At 38.8% G+C, this 21,214-nt stretch overlaps 1 protein-coding gene across 2 annotated transcripts in view; it reads right to left on the bottom strand.

Moving 5' to 3' along the window:
• Nucleotides 1-21,065, bottom strand: part of LOC122560577 (platelet-derived growth factor subunit A-like) — a 36,562-nt gene extending 15,497 nt beyond the window's left edge. The window contains exons 1-4 of one of the 2 annotated variants that reach the window (XM_043711349.1): nt 20,115-21,065; nt 18,940-19,036; nt 12,273-12,377; nt 2,672-2,859 (exon numbers count right to left, since the gene is read on the bottom strand). In XM_043711349.1, coding sequence (XP_043567284.1) covers nt 2,672-2,859; nt 12,273-12,377; nt 18,940-19,036; nt 20,115-20,174 — 450 coding nt within the window. In that variant the 5' untranslated portion in view covers nt 20,175-21,065. The remainder of the gene's footprint in view (nt 1-2,671; nt 2,860-12,272; nt 12,378-18,939; nt 19,037-20,114) is intronic. The other variant, XM_043711350.1, reaches the window with a different exon arrangement.
• Nucleotides 21,066-21,214: the final 149 nt, after the last annotated feature.

Here is a 21,214-nt window from a genome sequence, read left to right as displayed (position 1 = left end):
TCAAGGGATGCTTAATTTTGTATTTGTGCTTCTAATTAACAAAACCATTTGGTAGAGCTTGCACTGTAGTAATGTATGAAGTTTCATCTCATGTTATCTCTGTATAGCTTGATAATTGACCTCACTGGCAACAACTACATGTTTGTCCTTTTAACAGTTTTTTAAAAAAATGACCTTGTATCTGTTCACACGGCTCAGGTGAGAGTGCAAGAATCCTGTTAGTCAATGGATGTCTCCTGCTCAGACTATAACTGAAAACAGAGATACTTGCAGACCCTTTAGGCAAATAGGTTTTGGAGGAGAAGATTTATATAGAACTTCAGACAGTTCATTTTACAAGTCAAAGCACAGCAAAACACAATAAAATTCTTGAAATGTGTCCCTTGAAACACCTGCTGCTGCAATGGAGACTATAATTAACAACTGAAGTCATCATTGGTCCAAATCTTTTTACAGTCAATGAACAGGCAAAGCTTTGAGATCTTTATCTAGAAAGGTTCTAATCATGTACACAGTATATATGATTAGGCCCTTGTACCAACAGGCTGAAAAATGTAATCATATGCAGACAAAACTATAAGAAAACAAAGTCAAACTCTCATTGTAACATAGAAGATCCTTAGCTTCCTTGGGAAAATATGCAGTTGAGGAAAATCCCATAAACTTGCCCCATATTTATTCTATATTCCATGAAGTGTTTCTCAGACAACATGCACATTAGTGAGCTACTTACATTAGCACCAATCTACAAATTCAATTCTCGATAGGATCTGCATTGCCCGAAACGTCAATTTTTCTGCATCTCGGATGCTGCCTGACCTGCTGTGCTTTTCCAGCACCACTCTAAGCTTGACTCTGCATTGCTCTTCTCTAGACTAAAAGTGTGGTATCAGTAAAAAGATCAAATTTTGCACCAGATATTTTATTTCTTGGCTTTGCACTTTAGAAAAAAAACAGAAACTTTATAAAAGGACTTTATAAAAGTTTCAGTCTCATTCATTTGCCTCACTAAAGTGATTATTCTTCATGCGTGAGTTGAACCAACAAGTGCTAACAAAATCAGTATGAAGTCTCAAAATATCCAAATCAGTAAGTGCTTCAGCAATAGGTCAGACACAGAGACCCTTGCTGGGTTATTTCCCCCATTAGCCCAAAGCTGCTAATGCATGTAACAATCCTACTAAGAACATCACCCACAAACAATTAACCCACCAGGATCACAGGGTTTTCTTAGTATAGTCTACCAGGGCCAATGTTAATTCCCATTAAAACATTTGAGCACTTTCTGAAGATCTCCTAGTTTGTATTTAGCTAAATGTGTGTTTCTTTATTTAGCATGTGATAAAAATTGTATAAATAGTATAGAGCTGAAGCTATTTTAACAGGCAGATAAAGCTAGCTCAACAAAGTAACTTTCAAGTATCCTGGAAATACAGACAATATGATTGACAAGCAATTTCTAGTTTCCTTTTCAAAACACAGCTAGACAACATGTGTTGCCTGAGATTACTTAGTTCACACAATGATCAGATGAATTATTTGCTACATTTTTCAGTGATTAAAAGCTACAACCCACATCAAATTCACAGCTGGACAAAAAATTCAGTTAGCATCAAAACAAATTTGTCACCAGTTTGGCATTCTCTGGCATTATATCTGGATTACTCTGATCCAGCATAAGTCACTAATTTTTTGTCGATAAATTGAGTCTTCTCATAATTTAAATTACAGAAAAGGACACTCTACCCACTTGAAGTAATTGGCTGTCACAATTTAGTCACTGAAGGAGAACTTAGCTTACATTCCAAGAATTGCCAACATATGCATCTTCATCTGTTTATGAGTCACGTGCCATGGAAATTACCTCCACTTTGCACTGAGACAATAATCATCCAGTTCTGGTAAACACCAGCATTCACTGAAAGATACATTTCCAAAAACCAAAATGGTTCCATTCAAATGTGAACACAATTAATTACATCAAAGGCCATGTGGCGATATCCATTCAGAAAAAAATAAACACCCCCCATCCTGTCATTTCCATTAAAACAACGAGGTCTGTTTGAAACACCCATAATGGGCTTTGTGTTCTAAAGCTGGCCTTTAGTATGCTAGTTATTTCGTATTAAAAGGAATAAAATATGTCATTTCCAGATCCTCAACATCATAAGCAGTCCACATTAATATAACAGCTTTGCCACATTAATTCATTAATTTTGACTACAGCATCACAAAATATTGAATCTTTTATTCCAATACTAGTTCAATTTTGTTAATAATGGCCTGAAGTGCAGTTAGCTCCTAGTAAAATATATAAAGTCATTGGTCAAAATGAAGGTTTTTGCATCCACCCCAAAACAGCTAAGCTACTGTAGGATATAAACAAGCTATTTTTCCATTTACTTCAGTTTGTGCCAAGAACAGACAGACCATATCATTGTTTATTTTCTTTTCAAAAATGTATTCTCCAGATCCTAAAAGAACCAATTAAAATCACTTTAAGGCTTATTAAACGATGGATAAGATGATATCAAGTTATTTTTCACACAACGCATGCCAACATGGATTCCCTCCAAACTCCCCCTTCCACCCACTCCTCTAAAGAATAGGATGAGATTATGGATGAGTGAGATTCAATTGTAACCCAGTCTATTAAGTTCTTTTTCCTCACCTTGACACTTCGATGATGTATCCGAGAGGGCTGGCATTTGACGCTGCCAGTGTTGCAGCAGCCTGTGCAGCGTCTGACCTCCACACAAGCAGGCCATATCAGGAAGTTGGCAGAGGTGGGATCTATCTGACTGCGAGGTATTTCATAAATGACAGTCCTTGTTTTACACACTGCAGGAACAGCTTCTTCTGAAAAATTTCAACAAAGTAACTTTGAGTATTGGTTCAAATATTTTATGTTTGAAAGACAATTTCTTTTGAACTCGTAAGATATGTTTCAAAATAGACAAAGCATTCGAGTCAATAAATGTATTTACTGTCAGAAAAAAGTAACTTAAAGCACAAAGGGGAAATTTTGCTTGGCAAACATATTTAGGAAAACAGTCAGGGCTTTTCATCCTCGTTATAAATGCATTTTCTGGGTTTTTATTTTACATTCCTGCAGATTGGCTTGCTGAAGGTATAGATTCAACAGCAAAAAAAAACCATCTGGTATGTAACTAACCAGTCACATGTGAGTCTCATGGTGAGCGTCAGCAATTTATTCAACTACCTTGCCAACTGTTGACATCCATACATTCCACCAGGGGTTATTTAAAAGAGAGCAATAGAAGGAGTTTTGCTTAATCCTTTCTCTCTTTCGCCTAAAGGGGATCCTCTTGCGGTACAGTGGTAGCATCCCTACCCCTGAATCAGGAGGCCCACATTCAAGTCCAACCTGCTCCAGAGTTGTGTAATAACATCTCTGAACAGATTAATGAAGAAAAATAGTTTAACCTGAAAAGCACCATGTGGGTCCATTGCAACATGTTCCTGCTTCAGTTAACTCAATATGAATTAGCCATTAAACCTTGGACCTTCGTAATTATATGGCTCTACCACACACAACAGTGCATTTTCTATTGAACCAGCCACACTTTAATCTATTATAGGGGTCAGTAGCACACAAAACAGTGCAGCTTCTCATGGAGTCACACATGCAATTAACAGTGATTAACATTAAAAGTGTTTGTTGCCAATATCCTAATGGTAAAGAAACTAACAAACACCATACAGAAGTGGACCTAAGGTGAGTTGGCATTGGGCCTAATGTGCTCATTTAAGCCCAAATCAAGCACAGCACCTAAACCCTTCTGAAATTCATCCTTTAATCTCAGTATCTCACCTAATTTCAATTAAAGTACACTGGTCTCTGTTTAATAGCATGACATTAGCTGAAGAAAGCATATCATGGACATGTTAAATGGTCAAAACAAAATTACACAAGGAGCCTAATAAACAATTACAGGGGAAAAAATGTTATTTGTTCTAAGATCTTGTCATTTATAGACTGAATAGTAGGCAATGGTCAGGTATAAAGTCCCCTGATATATCTATTATTACACAAAAAACTTTAAAATGCATTAATCATTACCTTCTGATTCAGCCAGCAGGGATGTGTACATTGCACTTGCTTGCATACCACTACAATCACACCCAGAAACCATACAATGGAAGTGTGCCATTCATAACTAGCACCACACACATGTGGTCAGAGAAGCTCTGCTTTCATTCCAGTGGCTTACAACACTGCAGTTGTGCACAGATTATTTTCCAACCTACCTTTTCCCCTCTCCCTAACATGCTCCTCTCTTTACATTTTTTTAAATGACGTTATTCTTCCTACTCTGAAGGTATAAATTACTACTTAAATAGTATTATAAACACTAGCGGATCATACTCATTCACAAGTAGGTATTTTCCCATTGTGCAGGTCATGTGGAAATAATTGGAAGCAGGCACCTTGCCTGATTTGTTTCCTTTGATTGGCCTGAAATACAGAAGCCAACTGGATAACCCAACTGTTCTTGGCTTGAGGACTAAGAGTACAGACCATGAATAAAAGTTTAGAGATTTCCAATCTATATCTCTCACTACCACATGAGGTAGCATGTTAACCAATCCAGCTTTTAAGTGTGAGAGTCATTCCATGTTGCAGATCATTCATTTTCTCATTGCCTACCTTCAGCACCAAATACAGACTTATAACTGGGCACCTAACATTCAAGAAAATTGGCCAAGTTCTGGAAAATGGGATTAGTGTAGAGAAGCCAGAAATGACTTGATGGGCCAAAGGGTTCTTCTTTATCATAATACTCTGTAACCATACCCAAGTTTCACTACTTATCTACTTATTCTCGATGATGTTTTCAAGAATACATTATCTTTATAAGCAAAGGAACTTAAGAGTCCAGAACACGAAAGACACGGATTACACAGTACTCTATGTAGAAAATCCATACTATAGCATAGTGACAACATGAACAACTAGGTGAGGATGCACTATGTTTTACATGCCCTTTGAAAGCTTTATATGAATGACTTCATGTTATTTGGATTTATTTTCTAAACAACATACTCTATTTATACAATATGGGGATTAAAGAGGAGTTGGATCTTGCCCAAAACTGCTGTCAAAGGAGAACCCACACAATTCCATTCGAGGTTCTATCGGTATTTCGGCATGTTATCTCTTGTGTCCTTGCCAACAATATACATTCAGTCAACACAAATACAGATGATGTGGTCATTATCATGTTTCAGTTCGTAACACCTTGGTATGCCCAAAATGGCTGTCTTATTTCCTATATTATAACAGTAGCTACACTTTTCAAATACTTAATTAACTAAAGTGTTTTGGAACAATCTAAAATCATGAAAGTTGCTATATAAATGTGATGCATTCTTTCTTTAGAAGATTTTGAGATGATGTACTGCCAGGAAAAATGCACCACAAACAATACTGAATCTTGAAAAGTGTCAATATTACAGAGGTGGTGGTGCTTGTCTTAAAACGCATGAAGGTGGATAAATCCCTGGGTCCTGATCAGATGCACCCCAGAACTTTATGGGAAGCTAGAGAAGTGATTGCTAGACCCCTTGCTAAGATATTTGTATTATCAGTAGCCAAGGGTGAAATGCCAGAAGACTGGAGGTTAGCTAACACGGTGCCATTATTTAAGAAATGTGGTAAGGTAAAGCCAGGGAACTACAGACCAGTGAGCCTGACATCAGTGGTGGTTAAGTTCTTAGAAAGGATTCTGAGGCACAGGATTTACATGTATTTGGAAAGGCAAAGATTGATTAGGGATAGTCAACATGGCTTTGTATGTAGGAAATCATGACTCACCGATTTGAATGAGTTTTTTTTTGAAGAAGTAACAGAGAAGATTATGAAGGCAGAGCGGTAGACATTGTCCATGTGGACTCCAGCAAGGCGTTCGACATGACTCCGCATGGTAGATTGGTTAGCAAGATTAGAGCACATGGAATATAAGGAGAACTAGCCATCTGGATACAAAATTGGCTTGAAGGTAGGAGACAGAGGGAGCCGGGGGAGAGTTGGACTGGAGGCCTGTGACCAGTGGTGTGCCGCAAGAATCGGTGCTGGGTCCACTGCTTTTATCATTTTAATAAATGATTTGGATGTGAATACAGAAGGTGTGGTTAGTAAGCTTGCAAATGAAACCAAAATTGGTGGTATGCTTCTGTTATACAGAGCACTGTTTAAACCATTGGAAGTGACTCTACATGAGGCCGAAGAGAAGTCCATGTACTTACACCATAAGTTGTACGAGCAGAAGTATTCAGCCATTCAATGAGATCACAGTTGATCTGACAATACTCAACTCCACGTTCCTGCCTTTTCTCCCATAACTCTTGATTCCTTTACAGATTAGAAACCCTGTCTGTCTATCTCAGCTTCACATATGCTTAATGACCAATCCTTGACAGCCTTCTTTGGTAAACATTCCATAGATTGTCGACCCTCTGAAAAAAATCCACTTCATCTCAGTCTTAAATAGGCATCCTCTTAATCTGAGATTATCCCCCCCAAGGGAAACATCTCTTGATCTTGTAAAGCCCCTTATGAATATTGCATTTCAACAAGGTCTCCTCTCACTCTTATCACCAATAAAGACAAACCCAACCTACTCTACTCAGCCTCTCCCCATAATAAAATTCCTCCATGCTAGCATACCCTAGTGAACTTCCTCTGGACTGCTTTCAATGCCAGTATGTGTCATTAGAGAAGGGGACCAAAATGGTTCACAGTATTCCAAGTGCGGTCTAATCGTGCTTTGTATAGTTTCAGCAAGACTTCCATAAGACCCTTAGATACATGAGCAATGAGGCTATCAAGTTTGCTCCACCATTCGACTATGGCTCAGGAGTTTCTCAAACCCATTCTCTTGGCTTCTCCCAAAATCCTTGATCCCCTACCAATCAAGAATCTCTACTTTTATACTCCATTCTCTTTTATCTAAAGGTCAGCAGTTCATGTGCCTTCTCCATTAGCCACTGAATTTGGACGCTAGCTTTTTGAGATTCATGCACGAGAATCCATAAACCTCTCTGTGCTGAAGCTTTCTGCAGTCTTTCCCCTTTCAAATAATATTTAGCTCTTCTATTCTCCCTACCGAAGTGCAGAACATCACGTTTTCTGACATACTCCATCTGATAATTTTTGCTAATTCATTTAACCTGAACCTATCCCTTTGGTATCCTTGTGTGTCATCCTCAACTTTAGTAAAACAAAATAATTCAAAGTATCAATTATTTAAGAAAGGACATAATTCCATGAGAAACAGCTCAGAGAAAACTCACATGACTGTTTCCCAATATGAAAGGGTTATCTTATGAAGGTTGGAAAAGTTGGATCTGTATCCACTGGAGTTTGGAAGAATGAGAGGTGACCTTATTGATCCTGATGGGATTTAAATAGGTGGATGCTGAAAGTATATCTCACCATTTGGGAGAAGAAAGTTAAGGATATCAGGGTAGTAAGGAAAGTGGTGTTGAAAGCACACTTAGATCAGTCAAACTTTTATTGAATGGCTGAACAGTTCAAGGGGCCAAATGGCCTACTTCAGCTACTAACTAGTATGTTTATATTCAATTTTAGAAGCTGCAAATAACAAGGTAAATATTTGAAATCCAGGCTACTATAATAGGTGATAACAGATGTCCATTTTTCTTTGATCAAAGTTGAGATCAGAATGCATCGAAGCAGAAAAGTTCGTAGTCAGGTTGAGTCAATTTTTGAGAGGTGTCTGGCTTAAGTTAAGTCAACTGAGTTGACCAATTCTTATGGTCAACTGGAAAGGAAAGAATTTTTAAAAATTGGTTGAGGTTTACAATGCTAAGTATTATTTGATGGACCTTGCTGCAAAGTGTACTTTGATAATGGTAGGATTGTTCTCACTCTATCACCAACCCCACAACCAGTCATGAACGAACACACATGCACACACACGCACACACACACACAGAGTGGTCATGAGTCAACATTACACATCAAGAAATTGTACTCCCTAAATAGCATTTCGGGCAGGAAGAGTGAAAAGTGGCAGGAATAAGGAGGAACAAGTGAGGTAAAACTAACAAGGAACATTCCAATTCCACTGTTAATGATCCATTCACCTGAATATTAGTGAAACAACAGAACATATTAATTTAAAGATTCTTTCCTTGCTATTGGATGTCACTTACTTCAGAAACACTCCCACTATTTAGAGGCACAATAGTGACATCTAGATGTACAAAATCAGTACAACACTTTGTGCGCTATTGTATATCACCATTATTTCTTTCTCTCACATGACTCCCCAAGCCAGGCCACAACCAGACATGACTTTGTGCAGGTTGAAGCAGTCTGCCCATTTTTATAGGCTTCCTTTCAATCATTGTTACTGCTACACAGAATTGTGAAGCTCTGTAGAACAAAATTTGCTCTTTGGTGTTAAGTTTCCACTTTCTGACCAAATGAAAAGCCAGTGAAAAAAAGGTTCAGTATCGATATGGAATATGAAAATGCCTGTTCCAAATTTTGTTAGATTATTCAGGATTTCAAAAAAAAAAAATCACACATTACCTATGTATAACAAACGCTCTTCGGACTGTTCTAGTATACATGGATGTATTAAATGTCATAGCAGTTTAGTCTCTATTCCAGCTGATCATCAGCCAGGGTGGGAGTCTAGCCCAGTTTTGTCTACCCATGCAGCTCAGGTCAGACGTAACGAGCGAAAATCTTTATAGCTGACAGAAAACAGTCTCATGTTATTTGACTGTTCTAGGTATATTGATGCAGATATAAACAAGTTTTGCAGCAGTACAATGTGTCTTCAGCTTCTCTGCAACATGTTGGGGCATGAATTTGAATTTAAAGAATGTATTGGGGCAGGTTTGCTTACATGAGGATTTTCCACAGTATGTTTCAACTGTACAAACTACAACACTTTAGAAAGAAAATGTCAAAGGGAAAATATATTAATAAATGACCATTTAATTTCATATACCTTTAAAATTCATACTACATTACTGGGAATCAGAAGTGAAATACTGTGCTTTGTGCAACATAACAGTCATTGCCTGTATGATTAACAGAGGGTTGACATAAACAACAGTTACACAAGCTATCAGTACAAATGTATTAGATTTTAAACAGGATTTTGAAAATCTAGGAGATTTAAATGAGGATTTGAAATCTGTAATTTGGATTTACAACACTATAACAGGATTAAGTTCATTTTACTAACACAATGACTGATACTTTGCTGTTTTGCCAATTTTCTCATGAAATAAAAGTTTGATTAAATCACTAGCCAACAAATTTCAAGGATAGACCATGACATATTCAGCAGTCTGAATGTACTAATCTATAGTTGTCAGGGTTTCAGATAATTAGTGCTACATTTTGTTTCAAGGTAAACAAATGTGTAAAAAACACTATGGGGCTGGTGTAACCTACTCAATTAGTAAATCTACTAGCTATGCTGGAATAGAATTATACTGACATAATCCCCACATTCAATCTCTGGTCTGTGAAAGGTTGTCTGAACTTGCTATGGTAAGTTATAAGGCAAGAGTTGACTACGAGAGTCTAGAAGAGGGAGAATGAGCAGGATACTTGCCCCTAATCACTGTCCAATGATGTTTGCTAGAAGGAATCATGTAAATGCTGGGCAATGACAGGATCAGGTTCAGTTGTGATACTTATCAAATATCCTGCTGTTACACACTGTTTAAACTGAAGACAGTTTAGCACATGAAGACTGGCTTTCAGAGGATACCCAGCATGCATAGAACCATTCCTCATCCTTTGAACAGAGGAAGGGATAACAAGATTTAATTGGCAGAACCATTTTAAGAAGCACATGGTGAATATTAGATACCTACAGGCAATTCTATTTCTAAATGACCATTTTTTCCAAATAAAAATGGAAAAGGTTGATCATTAAGGTTTGACCAAAATACCCGATGTTGTCTCCACAGATCCAGCCAAACCTGCTGACTACTTCCAGCATTTTCATTTCAAATTGCCAGCATCCACAGAATATTGCTTTTGTTTACTTTTTTAAAAACATCTTAGTACCAGGCTATTTATTTCACATGTTGAATTGCAACATTTTCTGAGAAAAGGAAACCATGCTTATATGTACATTAATTGATGCCTGGATGTTCATTACAAAAAGGAAGTCAAGATCAGGCTCAGGTGGGATCATAAACAGTGACAGTGAGAATAAAGCTCAGGTATTACATCAAGTTAATCTGAATTCACAATGTGAACACATAACAAAGTGAACTTTGCTTTTCTTTCTTTATCAGAGTTTTAGGCTATTTTACATTATCTATATCCCTTAATTCTCTGGGACAATGAAGAGGCAGCTTGTTTAGTCCTCTACCAATGCTCCTCCTCAGCTGACAGCTATGATGAACTAAAATGACACACTCTCTAACCAAAACTTCACCTAACTATTTATTTAAAGTAGAAAACAGACTTACTATGTAATGGCTGACTGGTCCTGATATTCAGTAACTTACATGTTATACCTATAGCACCCTGTTATTTATATTACTTATCTTCAAATGCTGATTCAACAAGCCTCCACCAGACTCCCAGGAAAATTATGCAAGGTCAACAATAAAGATGTTATCATTTCTTCCTAGTTCTTTGATGCCTTTCTACTTGTGAGTAGAGCTCCACAAATTATAGAATCACCACAATAATTCAGAAATAATTCCAAAAGATACAATTTTAAGCAATTTAGAGGAGACAAAGTAACAAAGTAGCACACCTCAAGGTAAACAAAAGTGAAAACATAAGGTGTTTTCCAATTTAAGTATTAATCAACATTTAAAGCTATTAAGTATATTCTATCTCGTTGGCATTGTATGTTTTTGTAAGTTTGGCAGTGATACAAAGTTATGAATTGGTAAATAGGAGTCTATAAGCAGGCACATATTCTGTACCTATTGACTTTCTAGCACAATTTTTATGTTATTTATTCATAAACTGTTTTGTAATGAGAGTATTGTTTTTCCTTGGATAACAGGCAGAGCCTTGCCAGTTCCAGAAAGTATCAGTTTTATAAAGTTTATAACTTTGTGCCTCCAATTATTGAAGCCCTGCTCTGGGTACACAGCTTTGATGTGTTTGCCCCACTGTCTTTGAGGAAGTTAGAGGTAGGGAGAGGATCTATGTCAATATTTCTAAATGGACCTGCAACAATTAAAGACTAGCGACACAGTGTATGCGGGTTCCCAGTTGTCTGCAAACAATGCTCTGATGGCTCAGTTGATTGGTTTACAACTTAGATCAGTCTTGGCTAAGAGAAGATGCAAGCAAAATCAGCCAGGTCACTATTTGCTATCTAGGTACCCTGTTAAAGGTGCAAACCATAGAAACATTGAGTGTGGCAGAATCACCTAACAAAATGTTTGTGTGGCTTGCCAACAATTCCCATCTGATTTTGCATGTGAGAAATAGTCACGTGAAGATTTACTGGGATGGGTGGAATCCTACCAAGAGAGGAAAGAATTTGAAAGAAAATCCACATTATGTAGTTCTTTCACTATGGCCCTCTTCTTATATTAGTTTTACTGAAATTACATAGAGCATATCACACGGCAGTAACATCAAGGAGTTCAGGTAACAGCATAAACAGCAAGCAGTCTAAACACTTTGTCAATATTAAGTCAATTGCAAGGTGTGCTATGTCTTTGAGCCAAACTACAGCTGGAGCTATTCAAGATAACATTTACAGGTGCAAAGCTGCTCAAGTCCATTTCTATATGGTTTGGGCGGGGGAAGAACACAGTTTGCTAGTTTCAACAGTCTTATGACATGAACTACACAATAATAGGACATGTCTATACCGCTGCATGATATAAAGGAATAATACATCTCATCTCAAATCACCAATAAGGGGAACATGAGCTGACAATCAGTATTACTTTAAAAGTGAGCAAACTCCATGTCACACTGAAATCATCCAAATGAATGACATCTGATCTGATCCTCAACTGATTTCTAAGACAAAGTCAGGATCACAGTATCACCATAAGATTCTGTGATATTGAAATAATTGTCTAATACAAAAGAATTTTAAATAATTCAGATTGTAATCACTTCCATCTTCACAATATTGATAGACCTGGTAAACCTCTCCCATAAACTGCTTGATGTATCCAAAATAGGTACTATTGCATAACAAAAATAAAGTTATACAATACTTAAAAGATACTGTTACAAAATAAAATGGTAAAACTACACTTACCAATACTTCGCCTTCTGCGTATAGGTGCTGAACGCTTTGTATATTCATGTTTTACTGCATTAATACTGTGAGACCTTAAATTAGATTCTGTGTGATCATCATCCCCTGTGATATGAGGAAAAATTGTACATATGAGAACTAGCCATATCATTTGATACACCAAGTACAATGTTAATATTAAATGCGCGTTTAAATATTTTATGTTGACTGTCATCATTCCTGCAATCAAACACAAAGAATTTCATTTATATTTCACAGATGATCCAATCTCAATTCAAAGCAACAGTTAGCATACTATTTAGCGACATGAATCATCACAGCCAAGCACATGCTAATGTTCCAAGCTGGAAGCCATGGATTCTAAGGTTAAGTATAGTGAACCTATTCCTTGTCCTCATGAAAAACCAAGGATGTAACAGTTACCAAAGATGGAAATCAATCCACCAGGCATGTTTCCCTCAGTATTACACTAAATTGTATATTTAGCCAGTAAGTTTTCATGACAGCTACAATGTTTTTTTTTAATGGCAAAGTGCATAAAACATACAATACTGTTAAATGCACTATTCGCCTTTGAGGACTCTCAGAGTGTCAATTTGTGCTAATTCAAAGTACAACAACTACTGTGAGATACGACTTAAGTGTTACTATAATTATACCAATCACGAAAATAGCCATTCATCAATACAGACATTGTATAAGAAATAAAAGTCAGGGATCCAGTCTCACCCATGTTGTATTTTGTTCATTAACAATATACAATTAATTATTTTCTCCACACAGTGATCATTGTTACATTTTAAAATAATTTTCTCCCCCATTTTCCTCAATTTCTGAGCATCTAAGAGTTCCACTCCCAGTTGTGCATGAACAACTAGCCTAATTTCACATTTGTACCATGTTAGTGTGCTGAGGTGGGAGAAGGAAATTAGCTTTCATTGGTAATCCTGGCATCTACCTGAACATTTCCAGAAGGGGTCGCTGGACAATAATCAAATGAAAAACTTAATTGATTCTTCCCTTCATTATCGTAGGGATGCTGCAGCCATTCTGAGTATCCCCACCACCAACCTCACATGAGATCAGTTAAGTTTCACAAATCTGGAAATAAATCAACCACATAGGTATGGCACAGAGAAAAACTGGACAGGTTAGTAAAACTGCAATCCTCCACACAAACTTTCTTCCATGCACGAACCTTGTTCAATGTTTTCCTGACACAATAAACTGATATCTGAGAACAGTTTTGGGGTTTATATTTAAGATTAAGGATAATGTGGCATTGAGCCACAGAAACTAGAAAGTCCCAATTTCATTTACTCATGTGTGCTAAAATAATGATTTCAACTAAAATAACAGGCAGGAGTACCACAGTTAATTTCACAAACTGATGTTGGGGCAGGAGAATCCCACACTTGATCATTTTTCCATGTTTAGAAAGGTTGCAAGTGTGGTCACTCAGTAAGGGCATGTAACAGGTTTAACTGTATTAAAGGTTTCATGCTCGGGTTCACACTTTGAAGATTGTAGCACTGGAAGGTGTCCAGCAGATGTGGAGCCACAGCCCCACGGTGAGACAGCAAGCGAGAATATTTCTCGACACTTAGGTCTGTTTTGTCCTTAAATTGTGATGGCACTTCAAAACATTACTCGGTGAAAAGTTACAGTATTTCTTTAACAGATCTCTTTACACATTTCACTTTGTCTTGGTCCTAAATATCAAATTTGTAATCAAAGTTAAGAAGTGAATATAAGCATTTATTGATCATGTTTAACATGAACAGCATTACTGTATTTCAAATTTAAAACAACACTCCCTACAAGGGGTGGCATGGTGGCTCAGTGGTTAGCACTGCTGCCTCACAGCACCAGGGCCCCAGGTTCGATTCCAGCCTCGGGCAACGGTCTGTGTGGAGTTTGCACGTTCTCCCTGTACCTGTGTTGGTTTCCTCTGGGTGCTCTGGAGGATAATCCTAAAATGTGCAGGTCAGGTGAATTGGCCATGCAAAATTGCCTGTAGGTCAGGTGTGTCAGTCAGAGGGAAATGAGTCTGGGTGGGTTACTCTTTGGAGGATTGGTGTGGACTTGTTGGGCCGAAGGGCCTGTTTCCACACTATAGGTAATCAAATCAAAATAATAATGTGAATAAGTAATCACCAACCAGTAATTATTGCTGAGAATGAATGATAACACAAGCTTAGCCAACAAGGTAATTAATTACATCTTTTTTTCAGTAGATCATCTCAGGTTTAATAACAACACAAAGCTTGCTGCCACCTCTGTCAATATCCCACACCCTGGGAACTGGCAGCTTGACGATACCATGCTACATTGTCTGTTTATAATTAGTAAGTCAGTCCCCAGTTAAAGACTACTGTAAGAAGTACCAACATGTGACAGATGTTAGAGTTATTGAAGCTGTCTGAATTACAGGGATTTTTGAGTTTGCTCCTCATTTGCTGGGAATATGATAAACCCAGCAAATTAAACTCCTACGGATCCAGAATAAGGCTTATGCCCGAAACGTCGATTCTCCTGTTCCTTGGATGCTGCCTGACCTGCTGCACTTTTCCAACAACACATTTTCAGCTAAGGCCCAAATCTCCAAAATTTCTACAGTTTTTCAGTTCTCATTTCAGAAAGCACTCAAAATGCTTTCAACATGCAGAAGTAGACAATTACTTAAAAATTAACAACAATAATAGAGGAAACTCAAAATAATAAAATAAACTGAGCTGAAAGTGGAAATGGCAAAACAGGATAAAAATACAAAGATTTAAGAAGTGTTCAATAAATAAGTGAACATTTCAGCAAGGAGAAAAGTGACATCTGAACACAAGAACAAAGTTAATTAGGAAAGTCAAAGAAAATACTAAGTAGGCACTAAGGAGGTTTAGAAAACTCCCTCTCAGGTGAATTAACTTAATATCCCATTTCCTAGCTACCTGCTCCATCTTTGCCTTTGGCAACAATGCAAGATCAAGCCGATTTGTTTGTAACCTTGGTGTCATATTTTACTCCTGAGGTGAACCTTCAGCCTCATATTTACACCATCACTAGGTCTACCTTAGTAACATTGAAACTCTCATTTCCCTCATACTTTCTGACTATGACTATGACTTTCATTAACTCAAAAATCCAGCAATCTACTACACTGCAGGGTGGTCTTCCAACTATGCTCATCTGTAAACCTGAGACCATTTAAAACCCTGTTACATATGTCTTAACTCACACCAAGTCCTGTTCACCTCTCACTACTGGACTGACTAACTTACACTAACTCCCAGTCAAGCTAAATTTTGATGTTAAAAATTCTCATTCTGGTCTTCAAATCCTTCTAGGGCCTCACTCCTCCCTTTTGGTTCAATCCACTTCAGCCCCACAACTATTTGAGATATCTGCAGACTAATTCTGACCTTTTAAGTATCCCCAATTTTAATCACTCCACTACTGGTGGCTGCACCTTCAGTTATCTTGGCCCCAAGTTCTGGAATTCCCTAACTATACATCTCTCTACCCTGCTTTCTGACTTTTAAAGTAATCCTTAAAACCTACCTTTGTCCAAGCCTTCAGCCTTCTGACCTAATATCTCCTTAAATATCTTAGTGACATATTTATATCATAGTACATCTTTGAAGCACCTTGGAATATTTTACTACCTTAAAAAGCCTAATACAAGTACAAATTGTTGTTATTTGCTGGGTTGTAATCTACAGGCATTGGGCACCCACCAGTACCTTGCCCAAGCATTTTTAATTTTGACAGCAAGTATTTGCAGCTGGCTTTACTATAGTAAAGGTGAACAAGTCACAGCAGAACACAACTTGGCCTTATCCAACATAAAAACACAAACCTCATTGCCCCACACAGTCCTATTGTAATATCTTGGCCATTGTCACAGTTAAGATCAATGAACCCACCAGAGTCCAATTAAAACAGAGGGTTTTTTTCCTAAATTGGTAAGGCCAGTGCCACTCCAGGGAATGTAAGCACCTACCAACTCATCAAATGAACAGTCCTAGAGCAGTATTAACTGCTACAGTTCTTCACCACATTCAGCCAATATAAATTTATGAATTAAAAAGTGTGCCATTGTGGAGCTTACTAAAACTTAAATGATCACTTTTGTTGTATGACACTTAAATTATGTAGCAGGCAAATTCACATAATTTACTTTTTAATATCTCAAACTTGAAAATGCTACTTTCAGTTCCCATTTTCTTATTGGGGGAAAAAAAAGTCAATTTTGAGTCTGTCATCACTTACCCTTCAAAAGCAGTTGCTGGACCAAGACCAAGCTAGAAATCCTGAGAGAGTTTTGTCCTTTCAAACCTGGGTTGTTTGTTTTTATTTGAGGGGGAACTGGTGTAGGTTTGGTGAAGAATTTAGGTATGGTGCAATAATTCTACTGCTGTCTGAACAGATAAAGTCTCCAAAAATTTCCTCTACATTTGTTTTTCTGATTTAGCAGTTGTCTGAATAATACGTTAATCTGTTTTCTTACCCCAGTCCCATTTATGAAAGTCATTGTTTATTTAATCTACTTGTTCTAAGGGTTTCTGTGTGCCTGAATTTTACTAACTTGCAAATACTGTTACTGCTTGTGTTAACTTTACATTTTGTGTATGTAGATGTTGGCAACAACTACAATGCACATATCAAAGTATATCAGGGTTTTGTTTATATCCAATCAAATGTGTTACTTGTGTTGCAGCTTTTTTGACTTGCTTCTGGCCACCATGCAACAGATTACTTCAAAAATCAGTCAACACAAGCCTGCAACTCACTGACCTGTCAAAACCTGCACGGAGGTCATTTGGCTCCTGCTCAGGTGTTCAGGTCTGTTTGTATTCAGTCTGAAGTCATTCAGACCACAAAAGGAAAATAAAAACAGAGAAGCCAGTTTTTGTTGTTTACCAACAAATGCAATGACCAGAAAGAGGATTTTGATGGAGCAGTTGACCCCTTTATGAATGTTTTATTGCACAGAATGTATCTAAGCTGGGTACCTCCACCACACTCTCTCCCTTTGAGAGAAAGAACATACTATGTATTATAATTGTGGAGAGTGTGGTGCTGGAAAAGCATAATGGGTCAGGCAGCATCTCAGGAGCAGGAAAATCAGCGTTTTGGGGCAAAATTCCTTCATTGGGAATATGTATTATAATAGTATAATACCTTCCTGCATGACTCTTTGTGAAACCATGATCATGCATTTTTAAAAATGAATTGCTAATAATGTTTTCAATTTTGCGAACTATGTTGTCAGACATATGAATTAATTTACAACGTCAGCACAGAGTATGGCATGAATTCTTAGCTCTGTTGACGTAGGCTTTTAATTTACCATCCTAACACTGTGGCAACATCTCATCTGTCTTTCAGACAGAGATCTTAAACTTGCCCTCTCAGATATATTTCATGGAACTATTTAAAAGAGAGCAGGATGCCTTGATGCAATTTCACTCAAACCACATCATTAAAACAAACTATCTGGTAATTACTATTGTGGGATTTTGCCCTACACAAATTGGATACCATATTGCAATAGAAGTAAAAAGGTTCTTTGGTGACTGTGAGATTCTTCGGAATATCCCCATGGATGTGAAGTGCTGCATTAATATAATGTTTTTCTCCCTTGCTCAAATATTTTTAAAAAGTTGTCTTCAGTGTCCAATTGCTGTTAATTGACCAAAAGCTTTGAAAAGAATCAGTGGCTGTTAAGCATCTGATGGCCTTTTGTTTTAGAAAGGAAACAGCCCGTGGAATGCCAGAATGCGGGTTCAATACTTCATGATCAAGTAGGTTCTGCCTCAAGAATACGGTGGACTTCAATAACTCACTCCACCGTTTTCCACTAAAATGGAATACCTTCGAGGTCTATCCTCATTACTGGAACACGGTTTGATACATTTAGAAGCTTTTAATTGCAATATGTGACGTCTTCCGTTGTACAGTAATTCGAATTAAACGTTCAACCAAGAAATATATTTGAAGTTGAGCTGTCTGCTTCTGTGTTATGACTATCACCTAACATTTTCTGAATGTTCTCCACAAATAGCTCGCTCGGGTTAGTTGTTAGGGGTGCTGTCTACATCGAAGGCATATTTAATACTAACACTCTGCATCAGGGAGAACAGTGCTTTCTCTGGTTAAACGGATCAATGTGCTGATCTTCATTACTAAGGGCGTCTCAAGCGCTTGCTGTCAGTCTTGACGCTTGTAATTCACATGACATACAACAACCCAACTGTGCAAATATAGAGCCGTTCCGGCTTTGCACTATAAACGCCTTAAATATCATGTACTCTGGCTTGGTGTGGGACGGCGGACGCGCCGTGCCACCACGAGCTGACTCCTAAAATGCAGTTCCAAGCCCATCACAATTTATTTTCCTGTGTATGTGGGGAGGAGGGGTTCTAAAGTGGAGCGCCCCGGTTCTCACACAAGGGTTGTAATGTTACAGAGATCGCTAGCTGCTTTGCAGCCTGTCTGCATTAATGCTTTAAGACAGGATTCTGAACCTCTCAGACTTCATTTCATTACACGAGAAACAATTGATAAACATGACAGCCAGCGTGAAATGTGCGGTTTACTATTACAAGGCAATAACGTGGTCCCATGTGCGAGACAAAGAAGGTAATATATACATATAAACATAATTTACCTACGGATTCAATCTCCAGGAGGCGCTGAAGATCGCGGATGCTGGTAATATCACTGTGTGCCAGCTTCTCAAGCAATTCGGGGGGAAATTCAGCTTCCTTGGAAGTAAATGAGGCAAATAAGCGAAAAAAGGCATAAAAATAGAATAATCGACAAAACAAATGACGCATCGTCCTCCTCGATGAAAAGTTTTAATTTTAAAAAAAAGAGTAAACTCTCCAAGTTCTTTAGAAACTTTATAAGTCATTTGAATGAGTGCAGAGCTTGACCCGCTCTGTGTAAAAGGGGGTTGAAACAGGCCGAGTAAAACAAGTGCGCACTTGAGGTTGTGAGCATGTCGCCTTCAGGTCGAATGCTCAGCCCCAGCTTCCCGCAGTAAACAGCTCTGAAGTGACCGACAGGGAGTAAGATCATTTTGCAAACCACCATTGCGCTCGTTCTCACTGATTCGCAGTCAGTCGCCGAGTAAAATGTAGCAGTGCTAAATCAAGCGCACCAGAAAGTTAGTGGGCTCGGTGTGGAGCACCTGGTGTTGTGTTTCCTTGTAACTCTCGCACAGGCTGATACTTTGATCAGAGAGAGACACACGCTCTAACAAGAGACCTCAGCCACTTTGCCCGCAAACCCAGCCTTCCAGCGATAACAATAATTTGTTGTGCTGCTCTCCCTCCCTTCCAGATCTGGTGTCTTTCGGTGAGAAGGTAATAAAAGTCACCATTCTGGCCACTCACGATCGTTTTGCCTTATTTTTTCTCTCTCTCCACCCCACTTAAAGAACACCGAGGCGTTTCGGAGCACAAGCCAAGACCTGCCGCAAAAAAAATGCTGTCATGCACCAAGTTAGTGCAAAGCACAAATATCCATTCCCTGAGGGAATTTTTTTTTTTAAAAAAGCAACAGAACCGTTTGATCAATTTTAACGGAGGGGAATATTTGCAAGCACATTTGGTGGAAAACCCGGCGCAGAGTTTGCCGAGCAGACGAGCTGCGACTGCACAGAGCCAGGGACTGGTTAACAAAAGCACGGCTCGTTCAAAACACACACACACACACACAAAAGCTCAAAGAAAATAGCAGAAGAACCATCCGCTATCACTCAAGATAAATAAAGAGAGCATGGACAGCAGGGAGCCGTGAGGAGGTTAACAGTTACCGTACTTTAAAGAAATACCTTACCTCTGTACATGCACAGGTCAGGTAACAAAAGCCGAGCATGAAATAAACCGTGGCTCTCATTTCGTTTCACTTCAAGTTTGTCCTGCAGCGAGAATCGATCATTTAGGAGCTTCAGCGGCGCCCCTTTCGCAGAAAAAATCAGTACCATCCCTCGGAAAAGTCACTAAGAGTGTGAGGATTTTTTTTTTCTCCCTGTTTCACATTGGATTTGTACAATTCCTTGCCGTCCCCTCTCTCTCTCTCTCTGGCATCAGCAGCAGACCAGCCGGTAGATCTGCATATTTGTTCAGATCAGACCAAACTGAAAAACCCATGAGTCAACACTGCACCGGACTGATACGCCCATCACCTGTCTGGCTGCACACAAAAAAAAGGGGATGGGACACAGAGTCTCTATGAGAGAGAATTTATCATAAAAACCGACTTATTCCTGTTCTTTTGAAAGTTCACCACTTGGACGATCCCACTTAAAGATCCAGATTAAGAGAGAACTCAAAATCTGGCAAAGTTTTTTCTTGGAGTTTCCCCCCCCCAATTTAATTCTGAATTCACTTGGGGGTCAAGGTGTTAATTCCTGCAGTTTATAGGGTAGCGGCTGAAGTTCAGACGGTCCGCCAAGGAGAAAGGGGTTCCTTTCGGTTCAGAAATTTCTGCTACTTCGGATGGAAAATGCTGGAGCCGGTGCAGAAGCGCCTTGGATGGTCCCACTCTTACACAGGAACAGAGGCTAATTGTGGAGCTCCTCATAGCCCCCCCCCCAACTCCAACTCCAACCTCGGAAAGAGCTTCAGACTGAGACAGCTTCACATCGTGCCGCCGACTGGCGACTGATGAGGGCAGCGAGAGGCGGCTCTCGCACACGGTCTCCGCCCAGGCAGAGTTTCTTACGGCCCGCGGCTGCTGTCCTTGGGCACACGCTGAGCTCACTGCAATGTGCGGCGGACTCACTCTGACCCGGCCCGGTCCCTGCAAGCCTGGAAACTCAGCTCCGCCTTTCCACTCACTTGTACATGGCCAGCAGAGAATTTAGGTTCCTAATCCCGGAGAGGGTAGTGGGGGGGATGGGTGCGTTTGGGGAATAGACCGAATTAGGGGGGTGG

The sequence above is a fragment of the Chiloscyllium plagiosum genome, chromosome 21 (genome assembly GCF_004010195.1).
Source record: "Chiloscyllium plagiosum isolate BGI_BamShark_2017 chromosome 21, ASM401019v2, whole genome shotgun sequence".
Classification (NCBI taxonomy): Eukaryota; Metazoa; Chordata; class Chondrichthyes; order Orectolobiformes; family Hemiscylliidae; genus Chiloscyllium; species Chiloscyllium plagiosum.
This window is presented reverse-complemented; position numbering and strand designations above follow the sequence as displayed.